Here is a 21,582-nt window from a genome sequence, read left to right on the forward strand (position 1 = left end):
TTAAGATCACCCTCCACATGTCAGAGTTTAGTGTGAACAGTCCTATGCTGGAAGGGGAGGAGCTTCATGTCATTTTCCTCATCACTGTCATTATTCTACAATATCTCCATAAATTGTCTATGGTACTTAGGTTATATATGTGTAAAGGATCTAAATTATTTGTAGGGCCTAAACATGACTGTTATCTTTGCAAATGCCATTTCAAATTGTGTGCATGGGGGATTTTTCTCACTTTGGCGAGATCCCCTGTTTGCTACAGTGTCGGGAAATAAAGCCAAGCAGAATTGGGAGAAAGAGGGCAATACACTCTGAAAGGGGTCTGACATATTCCCCACTCTATTTACAATAAAAAAAGCTCTGGCTTTAGATGTACATTACATTTTTGGGTAAGGTGGTTAGCAATTCTGATACAGTGATAGAACCCAATTGTATCATGAATTTGTTCAAGCTTATCTCTAGATGACTTACAAAAGGTTGCACATCTCAAAATATCTCTCAGCCTCTGTAACTGGAAGTTTTAGTCTATTATAAGGATACCGCATTTTATCAGTTGGGGATGCTGAAAACACTTAGTATTAAGTGTGGCCTTTGCTCTGGTGCATTTATATGGTCACTAAACACCTCAGTGAATCCGATGACTTTAAAATTAACAGTAATGGTAGATTATAAATATCTAATTTTTTATATTTTCTTACTTGCAATACTGAGTGTCTTCCCAACACAGCGTAGTCTTCCACTTGTACATGTGCTGGAATGAAGAATCAAATACATGTATGTTAACCTGTGCATATTTTGTTCTTAGCTTACAGCTATACGCTATTACTAAAATATTGAAACACTTTAAACATTTTGAAAGTTATAGGATAAGAAAGGCTTTTCTAGTTTTATAAAGTTTATAAATATGACATTTTCTATCTATCCAATAAAAATATTAGGGACCCTGTAGCCAAGAACAGACATACAGTATGGATGTACTGTAGAGTCTACACAATTGTGAATGAAGGTTCATGAAGGTTTACTTAACTGTCACCTTTCCCAGCTGCATATACTCTTCTTTCCTTTCCTCCCTTTTAGACACCAGAAGGAAAAAATAAATTGGGTATAGGGAGTGTGACACACTCTCCCTCCTTCCATGTGAAGGAACTTAGTGATTCGCTTTTTAAGCACCTGGCTTTGTCATACGTGGGTAGGGAGAGGGTCTTTAGCTTTGTGTTCAGAGGGCTTCCTCTTTTTGTTCTCAGTGTCTGAATTGAGTAATGGGGTAGCAAAATGAAGCTGTAGCTGGGAAGAGTGGCATTTAGGTGAACCTGTTACTTTTGTCCTTCATGGGCAACGAATAAGTTTGATTTAATTATTAAATGGTTGCAGCCTCATCCTATGCCTAGGCAACAAAGAAGGAGTGTGAAAACCACAAGAGAACACAGTTGTAAGATGCCTGCTGTACATACTGGCAGACCACATTGAAAGTATGTGGTAAACAGATATATATGGAACATGTAGATTGAAATGAAACTCAGCTCTGTATTAGAAAAATAAAAAAACATGATATATGGACCATGAAGATTAAAATAAAACTCCAGCTTTGTTATAAGAAATAAAACAAAAACAAATACATTGCACGAATTACAGCAAACTTTTCCACAGATTCCTATTCCTATCCTATCCTGTTGATATTAGGCATAGCCCATGGCAGTAGTCACACTAACATTTTTCAAACCAAGTGTTAGGATCTGCACCAATCCAGGTTCATTGTCAGCACTATGTGAAATATTATAAGGCTGGCATGCCGATAAATGTTCAAAATCTGCATAAATATTAATTCGAGTCACAGTAAGCTGTTTTAACTTAACCCAGGCCCATGAATTGATATACCAGGGTTAACATTAGGAAATTTGAGTCAATAAAATCTTTTGTTGCACTAGAACCTTAAACACACACGCATTCAGGTGTGTGGAAGATGCTGTGGTACATAGACCACTTTGCATATAATATGCCCTTCGGGTTATCTTTGAGGGAGAAGAAGGGAGTCTTTTATACTTATAAACATATATGGATTTTGGCGACATCGTGGCATCAAAAAAAAACTTAATGGCAGAGGTAAATAATAATAAACAGCTAAATAAAAATAAATTGAAGTAATGTCTTAAATTCTGTATTAGCTTTTATCGAAACCCATGATTACCCTGTTTTTATATAACTTACCACATGGCACCATTGTCATAAATGACTTCTCCAGGGGGCACCATTGAACCATTGTAGTAACAAGGGCAGTTCCCAGCTGGTACACAGGCTCCATTGTCATTAAGGAATGTTCCATTTGGACAAGCACAGCCATCCAGGGGAGTGAAATGGAAGCTGCAGCTGGGGTCAGGCTCACTGAGAGAGCGACAGCTTTTCTGGCAAGTAGTAATAGAGTACTGGTAAGTGCTGTTTTTTGGGCAGTCCTTTGTGTATTTTTCTAAAATTGGAAAAGATGAAAATTACATTACATGACAACTTTTTTTAATTTGTAAGGATTACAACCTAAATCACATTTTGGTAAAGCAGAAGATAGTATTTGATTTAATATTAAAAGATAGCTTGCACCTCTGCAGGTATCTAGTTTAAAAGTTTGACTTTCATAAAGCCATTTTAATATAGAAATCAAACATGTTTAGAAAAGTGTCCTAAAGTCAACCTTACACTTAAAGTTAAGGTTCCCTTATTTCATCAGGGTCCCCAAACCCCATAACAAATTGCCACATTGATTAGTAAAAAGTGAAAAAAACTGTGGGAGTAAAGTTGGTAAATATACTTAAAATACCCCTAGTTTCTTCACTGGAGAAGTTGACATAATGATCTTTGCAGTGAGACCCTTCGAAAAATCTTAAGAAATTACACCAAAACAGCGTTCCCAGGAACTCTATCACCCTCACCTAGGTACAATGGGCAGAAGCTAAGGATAACTACCAGTTTATATTTTACTTTTTCCCCCACAGGTTTTCTTTTTTTACACTTTAATGATGATTTGTCAATGGAGTGGAATCTCTAATATCATAAGTGAACCTTACATTTTACTACAGGGTACTAATCTTGTCAAAAATATTAAGCATCATATTATATGATATATGTATCAATTGATCAGTGTCAATCAATCTATACTTACCACTAGGGATGAGCTTCGAGTTCGAGTCGAACTCATGTTCGACTCGAACATTGCCTGTTCGCCTATTCGGCGAACAATTTGGGGTCTTCGTGGCAAATTCGACCCTGTTAAAGTCTATGGGAGAAATCTAAAGTGCTAATTTTAAAGGCTAATATGCAAGTTATTGTCCCAAAAAGTGTTTGGGGACCTGGGACCTGCCCCAGGGGACATGTATCAATGCAATTTTTTTTAAAACATTAGTTTTTTCGGGAGCAGTGATTTTAATAATGCTTAAAGTGAAACAATAAAAGTGAAATATTCCTTTAAATTTTGTACCTGGGGGGGGTGTATAGTATGCCTGTAAAGTGGTGCATGTTTTCCGTGCTTAAAACTGTCTCTGCACAAAGTGTAATTTCTGAAGGAAAAAAAGTAATTTAAAATCATTCGCTGCTATAATGAATTGTCGGTTCCCGGCAATTCAGAGAAAAGTCATTCATAAAAAATAAAAAAAGCGTGGGGTTCCCCTCAAATTCAATTACCAGGTCCTTCAGGTCTGCTATGGATATTCAGAGGATTCCCGCCGTCAATTTAAAAAAAAATGACGTGGGGTTCCCCCCAAATATCCATTCCAGACCCTTCAGGTCTGGTGTGGATTTTAAGGGGAACTCCACCCCAAATTTAAAAAAAAAATGGCATGGAGTTCCCCCAAAAATCCACACCAGATCCCTTATCCGAGCACGCAACCTGGCCGGCTGCAGAAAAGAGGGGGGGACGAGAGAGCGCCCCCCCCTCCTGAACCGTACCAGGCCACATGCCCTCAACATTGGCAGGATGCTTTGGGGGTCTTTGACCCCTCAAAGCACCATGTCCCCATGTTGATGGGGACAAGGGCCTCATCCCCACAACCCTTGCCCGGTGGTTGTGGGGGTCTGCGGGCGGGGGGCTTATCATAATCTGGAAGACCCCTTTAACAAAGGGGACACACAGATCCTGCCCCCCTATGTGAATTGGTAATGGGGTACATTGTACGCACCCTCTGACAAAGTCACTGAGGAAGCCTAGGCTCTTCCTTGCGTCAGAGGGGGGCGGGGTCACGTGACAGGTGGTTGCCTCATCTATATAAGAGCTGTCACTGGCTCAAGCTGCGACATTCGCCGGGCTGTCTCCGGTGGAGACAGGCGGCTGGCAATGCATGCGCTCTGGACCCAGAACCTGGATGAAGAGATCTTCTCATCGCTGGACCCCGGGGGAGAGGATATCACCCATCGCAGGATACCTACAACGTTGGTGCGGGGACCGAGAGTGGATTACCAACGCTGGATTTTTTTTCTTTAATAAAGGACTTTTTTCCACGGTGTGTTTTATTTTTAAAATTCTTTACACTTTCTTAGTGAAATGGTAGTGGTACATTGTACCCCATTACCAATTCACATAGAGGGGCCGGGATCTGGGGGTCCCCTTTGTTAATGGGGTCTTCCAGATTCTGATAATCCCCCCTCCCGCAGACCCCCACAACCACCGGGCAAGGGTTGTGGGGATGAGGCCCTTGTCCCCATCAACATGGGGACATGGTGCTTTGAGGGGTCAAAGACCTCCAAAGCATCCTCCCAATGTTGATGGTCTGGTACAGTTCAGGAGGGGGGCTGCTCTCTCGTCCCCCCTCTTTTCTGTGGCTGGCCAGGTTGCGTGCTCGGATAAGGGGTCTGGTGTGGATTTTTGGGGAAACTCCACGCCATGGAATGAATATTTGGGGGGAACCCCACGTAATTTATTTTTTTTAATTGACAGCGGAGTTCCCCTTAATATCCATACCAGACCCGAAGGGCCTGGTAATTGAATTTGGGGGGACACCAACGCTTTTTTTTTTTTATGAATGACTTTTCTCTGAATTGCCGGGAGCCGACAATTTATTATAGCCGCGAGTGATTTTAAATGACGTTTTGTCCTTCAGAAATGACACTTTGTGCAGAGACAGTTCTAAGCACGGGAAACATGCGCCACTTCACAGGCATACTATACACCCCCCCCCCCCCCCCTAGGTACGAAATTTAAAGGAATATTTCACTTTTATTGTTTCACTTTAAGCATTATTAAAAACTTTTTTTTGCATTGATACATGTCCCCTGGGGCAGGACCCAGGCCCTCAAACACTTTTTAGGACAATAACTTGCATATTAGCCTTTAAAATTAGCACTTTAGATTTCAAACGTTCGAGTCCCATAGACTTTAACAGGGTTTTAAAGTTTACACAAACTTTTGGTCTGTTCGCAGGTTCTGGTGCGAAACGAACAAGGGGGTGTTCGGCTCATCCCTACTTACCACCAACCCTAGAAAAACAAGGAGGTAATGGAATATAACACAGAGACAGAGCTAGACACTCCCAACAACCCCCTACTAAATCCCCAAAAATCCAAATTAACCTTTTCTCTATTCCTTTTTTTTACTTATACTAATTTATTTCTCATAAACCCACTCAAACTTGTTCCATAAAATATCCAGGAACTTGCATAAGAGTGAGTGAAATAACCACACTAAATGTTATCATTTCCTATCCTAAAATTACTAATAGATATTTATATTTCAATATAGAAAGTATATACATTGCCTATTCAATCACAAATTGCAAAAACAAGGAGACTACTTCTTATATTAAGATACTGGGTACAAACAGCAACCCAGAACCGCTGAGTTATAGCAAAGATTCAGGCTTGATTTTAAATTTGAAACATTTTGCCGTTCTTTGTAAACCTATGTATAATATTTATACATCATGTAATAGAGCTGATCTAAAAAATTCAATTGTGATACTAAACCCTCTGTACAATAGAAGACACATTTCTAAAATACACAGAATAAACTGTTCAAAACTATTTTTATTCAAAAGTAATCATTGTCAAAAAAATGTTGTCAAAGTATAGCGTAAATGTCTTGGATAATATCCGCCATATATAAACCTCCATACATACCGCAGAGGTCGCCTCTCCAGCCAACTAGAGTCACTCCCTCAGCAGCGCAGGCCCGTGCATAGGCAGATAAGGCTGCACAAACACGTTCTTCACTCTTCTCATAGTTACAGCTGTCATACATACAGTTCTGTTGGTACAAACACAAATATACACCATGTCTTAGTGATCACTCTTAAAATAGGAGAGTCTACTGAAGGTTTGCAAGAAATATGCTGATTTATAGAAAGTTTATGTAAAACGTTTACAAATAGCTTATTATTCCTGTGTAACTGAGTATGATAATTGGAAAATCTATTGCTCTTGCTATTATATTGATCTTGAATTCTATACATTATTTATATTTAGGAAAGTTATAAAAATAAGGCTTTGTTAAAGCAGGTAAACTAAAACGGCATAATAAATTATTTAACACCATATTTTCTTTAAGATAGTGAGGTTGATTTACTAAAACCAGAGAGTAGAAAATCTGGTGTAGCTCTGCATAGAAACCAATCAGCTACCAGTTTCTTTTTTTTGTCAAAGCTTAATTGAACAAGTTATAGTTAGAAGCTGATAGGCTACTATTCACGGCTGCACCGGATTTCGCACCCACCAGTTTTAGTAAATCAACCCCAGTGTCTTTTATGGACTTACATTGTCTACCCTGCCATGTGGACTATCTAACACATTTATGTTTTCTTTAATGCAGATCACTCACCTTCTCATACACAGCTGGATTCACAACAGCATGGCATTGGGCAAAGGTTCCCTTGCTGTCCGAGAGCTGAGAGCACCAAAACTTGGCAAACCTCTCTAAAGATTAGTAAATAAAGGGTTAGATGCCATTAAATAACTAAGCAACTGTTTATACAGCTTTGTTGAAAGTCTGTATAATTTTACCTTAAAGTGCAACCGTATTTTGTTTATGCACAACAAAGCCACAGATTCAGTTATGTTCCACCTACCCCCAGGCTGCACTCTATTTGCCCATTGGGAGCAAATAGAAATACCCATTATGTTTATATATGGAAGAGCTCCCACATGACAACATTGGTGCTTGGTGATTAGCCCAGCACGGTCATATGGATGTAGGGAAAGTCTTGTGTAAGCTCTGAGTTAGGACTTGAAGCTTACACAGGGTTTCATCTGTTCACTTGTGGTGGCTGGACAGAACAGCAAGCAAGTAAAAGGAATGAGACATTTTAATAATCTTTCATAAACAATGGAATTTATGCTTAGCTATGTAGGAACTCCAGATTACATATACACACACCTAATAAACATACTCGGACAACAACATACAAGAGCTGGATTTTTCCCACTTTTATGAATCACATACCCCAACACACTATAAAGCAGATTACCAGTTATATAATCAAAAGAGCATGAAACCATTATTTAGATTATGCAGCTTTGCAGTTTACTATGTTTTCTCTGCACCCTCAATCTGCTCACTTGTCTCTGCAATTAAGTCCTCTTTTTGTTAACCCTACAGTAATACTCCGCCATCCTGAATGAATAACATATATATTATTAAGGTATTTAAAAATATTTGCAAATTTTATCTCATAATATGTTTAATAAAAGATTCCTCACATACCATTGTCTACACTTAGTGCACATGGGTTTTCAAAACTGTCCTTCACATCACTGCAGTCTGCCTGGCCCTTCCAGGTGTTGGCAAAGGCAGCTGCTGCCCCCTCAAGTGCTCCACTCAGAGACTTAAAATCATCTGTCCGGACCTTATTGAAGTCACCACAGAGACCTAAAAATATTGGAAATAACAATATTCAGTTAAAATGAATAAAAAGCAATGAAGTGTCCCAAAGGGCCACCAGTAAATCAAGCCTTCTTTACACCTCTTCACATTTACTCATTTACTATACTTCCAGGAACATTAAAGACTAAAGCCCCAAATAAAAAGACATGGATAAAATTTTACCGCATGCATTTCCTTGGTACTCAGGGTCCAGCCTCACTGAGACCTGCATGACTGGAACAAGCTGAACCTGGATCTGGATCCCATTGAAGGTCTGAATGACCAGATAAAAAGAAGATGGCTTCAACACAGCAAAATTATCTGAAAAAGACAAATGTAAAGAATGTAAATTAACAACCTGGTTTTCAATAAACAAAGGAAATCCAAGAAGAAATATAGTATGTATATATTTCACTTGCACTTCTTAGGCAGAAGCTGTGACACGCTTCTATCTGTTTCATCGCAGGTATTTATGTTTGATTAACTCTGTACATTTCTTTATATAGAACCAACAATTCACATAGCACTAACATATTACACATGCACAGCAGTCCATACCTTCAAGGGTCTTACAGTCTATAGTTCCTATCACATGTGCATACATACACATTAGGGCCATTTTGAACCCTAGAGCCAATTAATATGAATGTCTTTGGAATGTGGAAGAAAACCAGAATACCCTACGCAAGTGCAGAGATATAGCCGGATTCAGGTACAGTTACGATGGCGTATCAGTAGATACACTGTCGTAACTCCGAATCCGCGCCCTCGTAACATTAATCGTATGCTCAAACTGAGATACGCTTAAATGTTGCTAAGATACGACCGGCGTAAGTCTCCTACGTAGTCGTATCTTAGCTGCCTATTTACGCTGGCCGCTAGGGGCGTGTACGCTGATTTACGCCTAGAATATGTAAATCAGCGAGATACGCCTATTCACAAACGTACGCACGCCCGTCGCAGTAAAGATATGCCGTTTACGTAAGGCATTTCAGGCGTTAAGATAAACCACCAAAAAGATGGCGCAGCCAATGTTAAATATGGACGTCGGAACCACGTCGAATTTTTCACGTTTTACGTCGTTTGCGTAAGTTGTCCGTGAATGGGTCTGGATGTAATTTACGTTCACGTCGATAGCATGGATTATTTGCGGCATAATTTTGAGCATGCGCACTGGGATACTTTCACGGACGGCGCATGCGCCGTTCGTTAGAAACGCCAAATACGTGGGGTCATGAGTATTTAGCATAGAACACGCCCCCAACCAGCCTATTTTTAATTAGGCGGGCTTACGCCAGCCCAGTTGCACTACGCTGCCGTAAGTTAGAGCGCAACTTCTTTGTGAATACAGGACCTGCTGCTCTAACTTACGGCGGCGTAGTGTATCTGAGATACGCTACGCCCGCCTAAAGATAGGCACAGCTCTCTGAATCTAGCTAATAGTGTTTTAACTGGGAATCGGACCAGGGAAACTTGTGCTGCAATGAAAAAGTGCTAACCACTAAGGTATAAATGGGACTGTGCTGACCATACGAAAAGAGAATTTCAGGTTTTAGAACTGACACAGGTTGACATTCTTGCCATTACTTTTTTTTTTTTGCCCACATTGATATTACTTTTTTTCATTGCTTCCTAGTGATGCCATGATTTCAGGTTATATGCATGAACATTGCAGTGCACACCCAAGTCTACTTAGATCTATTATGGTCTTTCATAAACTGGTTAATTAGGGCCCAGTGGATTAGCATAGTTTAATTATAATGCTTCACTCTACAGTATACACGTTGGAGTGTTATCAAATCAGTTAAAAAAAAAACTGACTTATTTAACTGCCATGTATTCTCCTCTAACTCCTGAATTTGAAAACCAGTTTATCCACCTGCCCATTTATGTGGTTCACTGCTTCTAGAATTGTTATAATCTTCCCTCCCTTTAAAGGGACACTGTGCATTCCTGACAAAATGGACAGATTACTACCTATAAATGGCAGACAGGAAGATACTTGCACCAAGTCTGCATCAATACTGTACATGCATTCATTTATATCACAGGTGAGGTGGATCTTCTATGTTCCTAACAGGTAGCAGAAGTGCCACACTGAGGCATGGGCCCTAAACATGACTGGTCTTTACAAGAGCTGCTAATGGCAAGAAATAAGGAACAAAAAAATTATTTACCAGTCCTTAGATGTGGAGGATGAATTTGCTTTCTTTTTTTTATTTCTAAATAGAAATATTTTTGTACACAAAATACCCGATGATCTTGCCAGAAATGCTGTGCCCTTGTTGTTTCCTGTGAACTGCACTGAAGACAATCTTTCTTCCTAGCTATCTTCTGTAAACTACCAATTGCCTGTGCTACTCACATAATGGAGATGAAAAGCTACAAACATTTTTGTAACCAATATCAGGAAACCAGTCTGGGTGACAACCAACCCCCCCCCCCCCATAGATACAGTGGAGGAGTGTAATAGCTACCCAGGAACAGGAAGTGTTTGATCAATCCACAAAAAGGGCAAGGTGAAGCAATAAGCTACCTGCAGACTACATGAGATATTCACCCCGAAGGATATGGGATCAGATTGGAAAATCTCATTGCCTGGCTCAGAAATGGTCCTTTTATTAGGCAGTGTATGACCACCTTTCAATGTACAGTATGTTATCAGACATGATTCTGTACCTGTGACTAATGGTGTACGAGTGTAGATCCCATTCAGAAGCACAGTTCCTGATGACTTCACTGTCAGAACCTACAGGATACAGAGGTGACATCAATTTAGGAAAGTGATCAAACTAAAGAAAATGGCTAGGGAAACACAAGTTTCAAACAAAACTAACAATGAGCAAAAAAAAAAAAGGCAAAAAGTGATATTCACTTTGTATACTACAAGTATATTTTTAGCTAATATCTGGAAAGAGAGGTAAATTGTACTGGTGCACTGAGCACTACTCACTGTCTGTCCTTGAGCCAAAGACAGGGTGATACTTCTCAGACAGGTTTCCGTATTGGTCACTCCACATTTCCTCAGCTCGGTCAGCACAGTGAACATGTTTGTGACACAGTCCTACAAGGAAGAACAAAGGGGGGAGTTATCGGAATGTGGTATGTAAATAGTGTCATTCTAAGGATTACTGACCAGCAATAATCACATTTTAGTGATAATATATCATTTTCATCTTTATTACGCATCATCTATCCACCAGAATCCAGAATACAGATGGCTTTTTTATATATTACGCTCAGGATATTTTGAGATCTAGAGATTCTTATCAATTGGATAACCTTATGTAAACCATGCTTGTTCTACAGCATATTTTTACACGGTTTATATAAAATTGAATGCTTTACACTAGGCAACATTTCACATTGTTTGGCGTTCCTGATAAACTGGCTGAATTTTGCTTCATGGGTGGTGCTGTTGGCACCCTCCCGCCTGATATTCCTTGAATAAAAAAATCATCAAAGGAGACGGGCATAAAATCGTCAAACAAACAGCAACTGCATCCATTCAGATGCAGCTGCTGTTCAGGTATTCTGACAGCCGCCAGTCCTATCTGTTGGAATACAATAGCCACAGCTGGGGATTCAACCTTCAGGCTGAACAAAACAAATCTGTCAGTGTATGGACAGCTTTAATTTAATCTCTGACTTACTGGATTTATTCATTATGAAAATTACTACAGAAAACATTATAGTAGTACTACAATGGGTGAATACGATGCATATCAAAATTCACCATATGGCTACTACCGTGCACTCAGTAACGTGAAGGCTTGATGAGCAATATTACCTTGGTAAAGATGTAGCTACAGTCTCCATGGAAGTTATAGTGACCGCCATCATAGGTGTAGACATGTGAGCCTCCCTCAAGTGAGCAGCGTCCAGCACAAGGCAAAGCCTCACAGCTCCACTGACCACCATGACAAGTGCTATAATAAACAATACAAACAAGTCAGATACAATAATATTATTAAAGAAGTACCGTATTGCTCAAATTCATTTCTTGTAATTTAAAAAAGCTTTAGATGGTTTTTTAACTTAAAATAGATGTTTCTATTTAAGACTGTCATGTTCAAAAATGTATGTATTAGTATTTTGCAGTTATGAGAAGAAAGTACTTACAAAGAATTCTGATAGAGAATTTATAAAAGATACTTTTACCATAGGGACATCTTTATTATCAAAGAGGAACTCCAGGCACAAAAACATTAAATATATTTCTCAGTAACCATGCAATGTGCACCAAATGCCTTTGCAAACCCAGATATAACTTTGTACAAAAAGGTGTATGCTGTGCAGAGAGCAGAGTTGTAGGTTGGGCCCTGCAGGTCCTCCAGCTATAGGCTCCCTTTAAATAAACTACAGAAGGAGGTGGAGACATGACCAGTCACACAGCACAAGGAGAGGGATCAGTAGTGACTGTTCTTTACACAAAGCTCCTCTAAAGAGGCAAAGTAGAGGAGTTATTTTGTGCTGGAATACTGTACTAATCGGTAAGAAATAAACAAAGAATACCCATGGCTCTTGTATTTAGAAAAATATGGTATAGCCTATATTTCAGGTTTACACAAATAATAGTAGTAGGAGTACATAAAAATAATAAAGTACATAAAATCATGATAAAGAAGAACTGGCTCAAGGGGTTAAGCTACTGAGATAATTGCTTTCGGTCACAAGTTATAGAGGTCCCTCTTACTACATTTGACCTTTCATTCCTTAATGCAAGCTAAACAGCAAGGATAGACAAACCTCTTCTGTAAACCAATGTATCCTGACAGCCAGCACCTGCAGCCGTCAGAATACCCAAACAGTGACTGCAGCTGATTGGATGCAGTTAATGGCTGAAATGCGATCTGTGTTTGGCCAGCAGGTATGACAACACCCTTTGAGCACTTTCACAGCTAGTTTTTAGTTCTTACCAGTTGTGGCAGTTGCTGGTATAAAATTTTCCTGGTGCAAATGTCTTATTGTTGTAGGTGCAGGAACATTTACTGAGAGGGATGCAACCTCGGTTATCAACATCATCCAGTACCGTTCCTGAAAAAAACATTGATTGAGATTAAAAGATGGTTCTAATAACTCTTATGATTATGATACCAATAACCAGAGTAAACGTTGTAATGACTTACTGAGGCCAGTTTACTTATATTATGCTTACACTAGCGGTCAGATAGCTTTTCATATACATTTGACAGATGGTGAAGAGGCGATATGTTGCCTGATCACTGCCTGTTTTAACCACGTAAACACTGAATGAACTGCGAACCACGGGCATTGCACATGGTTGCTGGGGGGGGGGGGGTTGTCATGTTGCCCCTCTTTGCTTGAATAGGTCATGCTAGGTGGCGGTGCTGTCTGCAGACCACAACAGGCGGGATAATTTTTTGCCACAGCCAAAGCAAAGCATCAAAGCCACAGCATGTGTACACTCCCATCTGCTGCCTTTGCAACTTAAGTGGAGGGGGGGTAAAAATACAGCTCAACTATGTGTGTTTTTTGGCACCACCCACCCTCACCGCAAAAGTAAAGGAGCCCTAAAGGGGTTGAGAATTTTCACTCCTGAACTGAATTAATTTTCAGTTCAATTATGTAATCATGTGAAAAGCTAATTCCTGTATTGGATAATGAAAGTGGATACAGCTACAGATTCTCAACTTCTGTAAAGAAATTTCCCCATTGTGTCATCCTTTTCTGCTTTCATTTGTTTTTATTCAAAGTTTTTTAAGAAACACAGATATACTTTACATACATTTCCAACAAACATACACAGAAAAGGATCACATTTAAAATACAAACACCATTACATATACATAAATAGCAAAAATAACTACAAAAACATTAACAACATGGGTCTATCCTATACTTTCTGATCTTTCATCTCTTTTTCCTTTTCCTTTCCCTTTATCTCATGTGGTTACCCCTCCCTTGCTTTGTCCTCTGACCCCCACCTTCCCCCCCCCGGAGAGAGAGAGGAAGCGAGAGGGAGAAGAGAAAAAAAAAACCTCCCCTACTATATTATTAAAGTGCTCCGTGCACATTTACCCCATGTCTTATCTTTTAAATGTTCCCTGTGACTTCTAAGTGGTACTATTTTAGGGGGACAGAGAAATATCCTTTTACCTCAAAATCTCCTTGTGAGAAGAGGAAAAAAAAACACACCAAAGGACGGGGAGGGGGGAGGGGACTAAGCCCTCCCTCCCTCCCCTACTATATTATTTAAAGTGTTTTGTGCACATTTTCCCATGTCTTATCCTTTAATTGTTTATATTTTAGGAGGCATAAAATATCCCCTTTTTGCCTCAAAACCCCCCCCCCCCCGCCCCTCCCCTTTCTCCTTTCCCCGCCCCCCCCCCCCCCGGGGAAGGGGGAAACCACTACTCCTGAATTAAACTGGACAAGCCAAAATTCCCTGAGTATTATCTTCCCTACTCATGTAATCTACATAAACCAGGGATTGTCTAAACTCCGCCCAACCCCTCCAAGTCCCGACCTCTTGCTGGTTAGGTTCCCTATGTTGGGATATTTCCTCCCCCATGTTTCTTGTCCTTTCTACCTCCCTCAACCATTCCTGTATCGACGGGGCTTCCTTTTCCTTCCACCTTTTCGGGATCACTGTCTTCGCTGCATTTAATAGAATTGGGATAATTGCTGTTTTGTATTTCTTCCTAGGGATAGCTATCGCATGGAACAGACATTGCCAGGGGTCCAGACCAATCTCAATTCCACTGATCTCCTTGATTAATTCTAGTATTTGTATCCAATATAACTGGATTTTAGGGCACTGCCACCAAATATGGGCATGGGTTCCCACTCCTCCACACTCCCTCCAACATAGAGGTGACACTTGGGGGTTTATCATGTGTAATTTTGCTGGGACAAAATTACACATGATAAACCCACCTTTTCAAACAACTGAGTTTTAGATAGCTTTAGAGGATGTTGAATTAGTAGTTTAATATGTTATATATCTGTAGAAATAACCCAACTCAGAATAATCACCAAAAACACACAGGGAATGCTTGCTGTAAAAAAAAAAATATGATTTTACCTGGTGGACAGAAGCAGCCATCTATGCAATGATCTTCACAAACAAGCGTCCGCTCAGAGTTGGAACAAGTATCAGCACACGGTGAACCACATTCATTATACTTCATGTTCATTGGACAGGTCCTCTCTGTCAATAAAACACTCAAAGTCAGTAAAAAGTGAAATTTTAGAGTAGTGTCTCCAACTTGGCTTTACAAAACTGGTCAATAAAAACACAGAAGAATGTCCTCTAAAAAATAGTGATCTATTGCGTTCTCAACTACTCACATTCTGCATTAGACTCTTTCAACAAAGTGGAAGCTTTCTAGCTAAGACCATGAACCTAATATGGATAAATACCACTGTAGTCAACCACTGACATGGAAAACTACCTTAGAAAAGGACATAGACAATTAAAAAGGGCAAGAAAAAACTCCATTACCACACATGGTGCCGGTTCTCCAATTTTTGGGCATCCCACCAGCATGGGTGCACTGCCGGGAATACTCAGACAGGGTATCACAGAAGCATGAGGCATCAGATGAATTTTGACAGCTACAGAGGTCAGACACACAGGCCTTGATGTACAGATCCTGAGGCACACGCAGGTCACAGTCATCGAAGGCTGCATTGGAAAGCATGCGGACACAGGTCTCATTCTGCATGGAGAAAATCAAAAACATTAACATTGTAGTGCACTGTATGTAAGCATATTGTATGTGTACTGTAAGCCCATGAAACTAAACAGCAGAAGAGAAGTTGCAAAGCATGCAGGAATTCCAAGAAGTTGTGGAAAAAGATGGCCAGCAGACGGGAAACAAACATGAAAGGAGATTTTTTTCAAGTAAGCTTATATTGGATTGTCAAAATAACTTTTGCTCGTAGAATGCTGATTATTATAATATAAATGTGTACGTTATGACCAAAAAATGACTTTGCAAGGGACATTTTCCCCAGCTTAGTAAATTAGGTGGAACTCTATTGGCTTCTATCGTCCAATCATGTGCACACAAAAATGCATTTTTTTTTTATTTTCCTTGCATATTATTGAATAGTATTTAAAAATGAAATCTCACCACCTAGTTACCCTATTACATAATTAACCTCCCTGGCAGTATGAGAATGCTAGATTTTTGATGCTCAAAATGGTACAATATTTCTCATGTAAATTTGGCATTTAAATATTTTAGGCCTGTAATTCTTATGCCCTGTATACACGATCGGTTCGTCTGATGAAAACGGACTGTTTTTATCGGACGAACCGATCAGGTGTGGGCCCCCATCAGTTTTTTTCCCATAGGTGAAAAAAAAAAGAACCTTTTTTAAAATGTTCGTATGGTTAAAAAAACTTTAGAAAAATGATCGTCTGTGGGGAAATCCATTGGTCAAAAATCCACGCATGCTCAGAATCAAGTCGATGTATGCTCAGAAGCATTGAACTTAATTTTTCTCTGCACGTCGTTGTGTTTTATGTCACCGCGTTGGACACTATCGGATTTTTAACTGATGGTGTTTAGGCAAGACTGATGAAAGTCAGCTTCATCAATTATCTGATGAAAAAATCCAGAAATCCAGAAATTTAACAGTTTTAAAATACAGTTACATTCCTGCAATGCTGGGGTGGCTGTCAAATTTGTCCTCAACCAAACTGTCAAACCATCAAATAGCTGGTGTCATAACTAATCACATGGGCAGCACCATGGCAGTTGCAGATCAATCAGAAGCAGCTTCATTGGCTGTAAAGGATAGGATGGTTTAATTCCGTTTTAAGGCTGTCAGCAGATCGTCCTCTACAAACTCAGCAGTGCCTAAAAATGTCGAAAGATGGAGAGCAACTGAGTATATGCAGAGCAGAGTGAGGCAGTGTATTACTGGATTATGAACAGTATAGGCACTTATTTTTAATGTTTTACATAACTATACCTGCAAAAGGGACTAGCCTTAAGTGATCTAGCAGGACTTAATTTTATGACTAAAGTTTCACTGAAAATTAATGCTAAAAGCTGATTGGTTGGAATTACACAGCTGCAATTCACACAGCTAAATTCCCCTCTTTGTCTTTTTAAAAGTCTTTCTAAAATCTTACCAGATTGCCACAATTTTTAGGGGTAGATGGTACAACGTCTTCACATTGCTCTGTGGGTCCATCCATCTTTTGCAGGTTTCCAAACTGCACAGGTGTCAGCTGGATATCTGTATAAATACACACATTTTTACCAACATAGTATGTACAGTATATCTTATAAAAAATGATGTAACTTCCCATCTCTTCCAATCAGAAAATGCTTTGCATTCATTAAAGGACTGCAAAACATTGTCTAATTGGCACCCGTGCCAAGCGGGCAACCTCCTGTGTTTTGTGTTCAGATTGCAGCAGGGCAGCCTCTTGACACGGGACCCAAAAGCTATTGGAGGTCACAGGAGTAGCGGTATCTTCTACAGCAGGGGTCTCAAACTGGAGGCCCTCCAGCTGTTGCGAAACTACAAATCCCATCATGCCTCTGCCTGTGGGAGTCATGCTTGTAACTCTCAGCCTTGCAAGGCCTCTTGGACTTGTATTTTCGCAACAGCTTTAGAGCCGCCAGTTTGAGACCTCTGTTCTACAGTGATTTTCAGCTTATAGAGGTATCCCATAGGTATAGTATATTTATAGTTCCATTGGTCCAAGATGCACAGATGTAACTATAAAAAAATATCCATACTTTGAATTCTTCTTGAAAAAACGAATTTAAAACACATTCAATCCAGAGCCATTATGATTCCCCTTAAATATCACTGTGCACAATTATGTCTGATATTCCTATTGCATCTTCAGGATAATATGACTTTAGTATACAGTGATTGGATAATTATCTACTACCACATTTTAGTGACCTGTTCTACAGTATGTGCTTATAGCTATATTATAAAACAAATCTGAACTAAAATAGCTTTGTTGAAAAAGTGTATTCAGTGAAAGAAAGTGAGTTTCTGTAAATAACAAAAGTACTAAGAAAGAATAAGGTATAATACAGGATTATAAGTAGTAGAACATACTTTTATGCACAAACTCATCCTGAGTCAGCCCATTCATGTTTCCACACAATCCACGTGTGCTGTTCATGTATTTTGATGGAACATTCACCTGTAAATCAAATTAACATAAGTGTAAGATACATAGAATAAACTGTCTCTGTGTCACATGCCTGCCATAGGCAAAAACTTTGTCACTAAAGGAAGCAATGGCAGCATGAAAGAAGCAATGGTTGCAAGTCTAATATTAAACATGCTATTACATTAAAAAGGGCCTAAACTCAAAAGTGAAGATTTGCTTTGTTACTTTCACACTGAGCAGCGCTGGGCTTTGACGGTAAAGCCGTTGTTTTAGCTGCACTTTTTGGCAACTAGCGGGGCACTTTTAACCCCCGCTAGCGGGCGAAAAAGGGTTAAAAGCGTCAGCAAAGTGCCGGCGCATTGCTACCCATTGATTTTAATGGGCAGAGGCACTTTAGGAGCGATGTATACATCGCTCCTACAGTTTGGCGCTAGAGTAAATAAATACAAACGATCCTCTCACCGTGCAATATGGTAATAAAGTGCTATATAACAGGCGGCTATTATATAATACACGTGAATAAAATCAAATATATACAAGTGATCTAAAAAATAATGAAGTGCTGCTGTGTAAATATAATAACTTTAAATAATGCAAGTGAACTGCAACTCAGTGCAAGAACTACATAAAAGTGCTGATAGTGCCACAAAAATGCACCAAATTTACGCAATAGTAGATGGTTCAATAATGCAATGATGGTATATGCAGAAGATAAATAAAATGTCCCATGTATTTGATGAGAGGGTAGGTCCTCCAATGTTTCCAAATTCCTGATGAAAATATTTCCTATTTGTAGTATTGAACCATTGTGACTCTCCTCCACCAGTCCCCCAGAACTCACTGCTTCTCTCCTAAAGTTTCCACGATCGTTCCACCTACGACTGATCACTGGAATGGGGGAGGGGGAGAGGAAAAAACTCCAGCCGTGCCCAGGAAGGAGGAGAGGAGACTTCTATGGTGTAGTATTTTAGGATTATGTGTGAGCGGCCACAATTGGCTGCAAGAGCCGGTAGCCTCTGATTCCTTTCAATGGAGCTTCCTCCCACAGCTAATGCCCCGCTGGCGTTCTTGCATGTAATTGGTGTCAGGCACATTCACAGCTGTGAATGCACCTTTATATTGAACATCTACAAATGATAACTGTGCCTTAGCAATGCCCTGAACAATATACCCTTTGATTGGAATTCCTCCTGAAAAGTAGCAGTGTACTTCCTGGTATGTGACTGTGCCTAGGCACTTCTGTGCCTACAGCCTCATATCTGTCATATCTGTATAGAGTGTGAGATTAGGGATCTGCTACATCTGACTGCTAGTCTCAGAATATTATGTAAGTCAGTAATAAAGAAAGATCAGCTGCAGAGAGACTGCAGGCAATATTGGTAACTAGTCCTTTGGCCTCTGCCTGTTTTATTTTGAGCACAGCTTTCAAAATTAAGTTTCCCTTAATGATGGTCACAGTTGTATAAGGCTTCATGCACACTGCATACACGGTCTGTACAGTGTGGAGAAATGCATAATCATTTTAATGGGACCCACTGCTGCTGCATACAGCCACCCATTGAGTTGAATTAGAAGATGCGGCTGTATGCAGTTATGTGCCGGGGTTGCACAAAGCACCCATACACTAAAGTTTGCTCTGAACACAGATAATGTGTGTTCAGAGCATAGGTCCGTAAGCATGTGGTGCTTTATTCAACCCCTAGAGCAGGGATATGCAATTAGCGGACCTCCAGATGTTGCCAAACTACAAGTCCCATCATGCCACTGCCTCTGGTTGTCATGCTTGATGCTGTCAGAGTCTTGCTATGCCACATGGAATTGTAGTTTGGCAACAGCTGGAGGTCCGCTAATTGCATATCCCTGCCCTAGAGCATAACCGCGTACAGCCACATCTTCTTATTCATCTCATGGGTGGCTGTACGCAGTAGCAGTTTGTGCCAGAAAAATGGGTACGCAGACTTTGTATGCTGTACAGTTCCTGTACATATGTGTGCATAAAGACTAAATGTTATTTCTAAAGAAAAGCATAATATTGGACATTGCAGGTCAAATCTTAAGCTATAGTAATGGTGGATAGGGTAGATTCAGGGCTGTTCACACCATAGTATGCATCATGGCCCACATTATACTAAGTGTTACCCCAACCCATGGTAGTGTATTGTGGTTATACTACAGTGTACTGCAAGGTATCTGCATTAGGGAACACCACAACACCCAGATACATATGCTCTGTTCGTTGTGCTCACTGCTTAATAAATGATGGTACAGGACCTATATTTTCAATGTGTTGAGATGTTTTAACAGTCCATTCATTTTAAACAGCCTGCTTTATATAATGTGATGAAAACTTTGGACGTGAAGATATAAAAGATCTACTTTGATAAAGGATTCAGTGTCACTAACAAAAACTTGAAAATTATTGTGGATAAGATGAGTAAAGCCTTTTACCGTGACAGAATCAGCTTCATTCCATAAAAGCACTACTCCCAGCTTGGAAGAAACTTGCACATATACATTGTTGTACTCAATTTGTACTCCAAACTGGCTGTATGGAAGAGTGACCCTGCAAGAAAAGTTGGTTTATAGAAACTTGTGTATGCTTGGATTCAATTTACCATTAATATTTGCATTCTCAACCAGCGTTACCTTTTATCTCCCACTTCGATCACACCTTTCTTCATCTCGATGAAAAGGCCCGCAATCTTTATCATCACATGGGACACCACTGTCCTATCTGAGCTTGACGAACGACGTATCTGGATGTTGAAGTCTTCTTTACGGTTTGAGGCAAATATATAGTTGCATGTTCCTGGAAACTGATAGATTTCTCCATCGAAGGTCTTATAGTGAAAATTTCCCCAGGTGCTGCAGACAAGGTTGTTGTGTGCCGGTTTCATCACTGTTAGAAAAAGTATCAATTGGTATGAATAGGAGTGAAGAGATATATGTAGTTTGTCCAAAATGAGATTTCTACCCTGTTCAGGTAAAGGATGTTAAACATAAAAGGAATGAAAGGGAAATCTCCCAAAAAGGAAATTAGACGAGGCAAAATGTAAAGCCCAGTTCCAGCTAAAAATTATACTGCTCAGACCTAGTTAAAATAATAACATGCAACTTCCATTGTGATATTGACTGTTACCCAACACTCACAATCTTAGTACTCTTTGATTTGCTTCATTGCATAAGCTAGAATGGCAATAAACTGTATTGGGCCAACTGGTAATGTCTATGTAGAAGTCTTCTTTAATGTACAAGTGCATACAGTATATTTATGTTGAATACTTGATCAAGAAGACACTGATTAGTGTATGTGTCTTTAGTTCCCCCAAAAAAATTGTTTTCTGTTGCAATGACAAAAAAAGTCATCCATGGGGTTTTAAATGAAATTGTTTCTCAGGATAGCATGCAGATTTACATGGGGGCAGGAGTAATTATTATTATGAATTTATCATTATATAATGAATTATTAATTAATCATTACATTAGCAGATTGTGCTTCTTGCTTAGTAGCACTGCATAGCACTATTCTCTTAAAGCAAGTGCATGATTCAGGTCTGAACTAAAAACAATTGATTTATAACACTACCTATGGACTTTAAAGCACAATAAGACATGCATTTACAATGTGACTCAA

The 21,582-nt window shown here is 39.6% G+C and overlaps 1 protein-coding gene across 1 annotated transcript in view; it reads right to left on the reverse strand.

The window, feature by feature from the left end:
• The window catches only part of LOC120916785 (mucin-5AC-like), a 67,417-nt gene that overhangs the window by 43,374 nt on the left and 2,461 nt on the right, over positions 1–21,582 (reverse strand). The window contains 16 exon segments of the mRNA XM_040327722.1: positions 696–748; positions 2,203–2,458; positions 6,091–6,217; positions 6,788–6,882; positions 7,670–7,834; positions 8,012–8,149; positions 10,508–10,577; positions 10,782–10,892; positions 11,619–11,757; positions 12,748–12,865; positions 14,877–15,002; positions 15,297–15,513; positions 16,941–17,047; positions 17,891–17,978; positions 20,397–20,511; positions 20,595–20,847. Coding sequence (XP_040183656.1) covers positions 696–748; positions 2,203–2,458; positions 6,091–6,217; positions 6,788–6,882; positions 7,670–7,834; positions 8,012–8,149; positions 10,508–10,577; positions 10,782–10,892; positions 11,619–11,757; positions 12,748–12,865; positions 14,877–15,002; positions 15,297–15,513; positions 16,941–17,047; positions 17,891–17,978; positions 20,397–20,511; positions 20,595–20,847 — 2,178 coding nt within the window.

The sequence above is a fragment of the Rana temporaria genome, chromosome 11 (assembly GCF_905171775.1).
Source record: "Rana temporaria chromosome 11, aRanTem1.1, whole genome shotgun sequence".
NCBI lineage: Eukaryota > Metazoa > Chordata > Amphibia > Anura > Ranidae > Rana > Rana temporaria.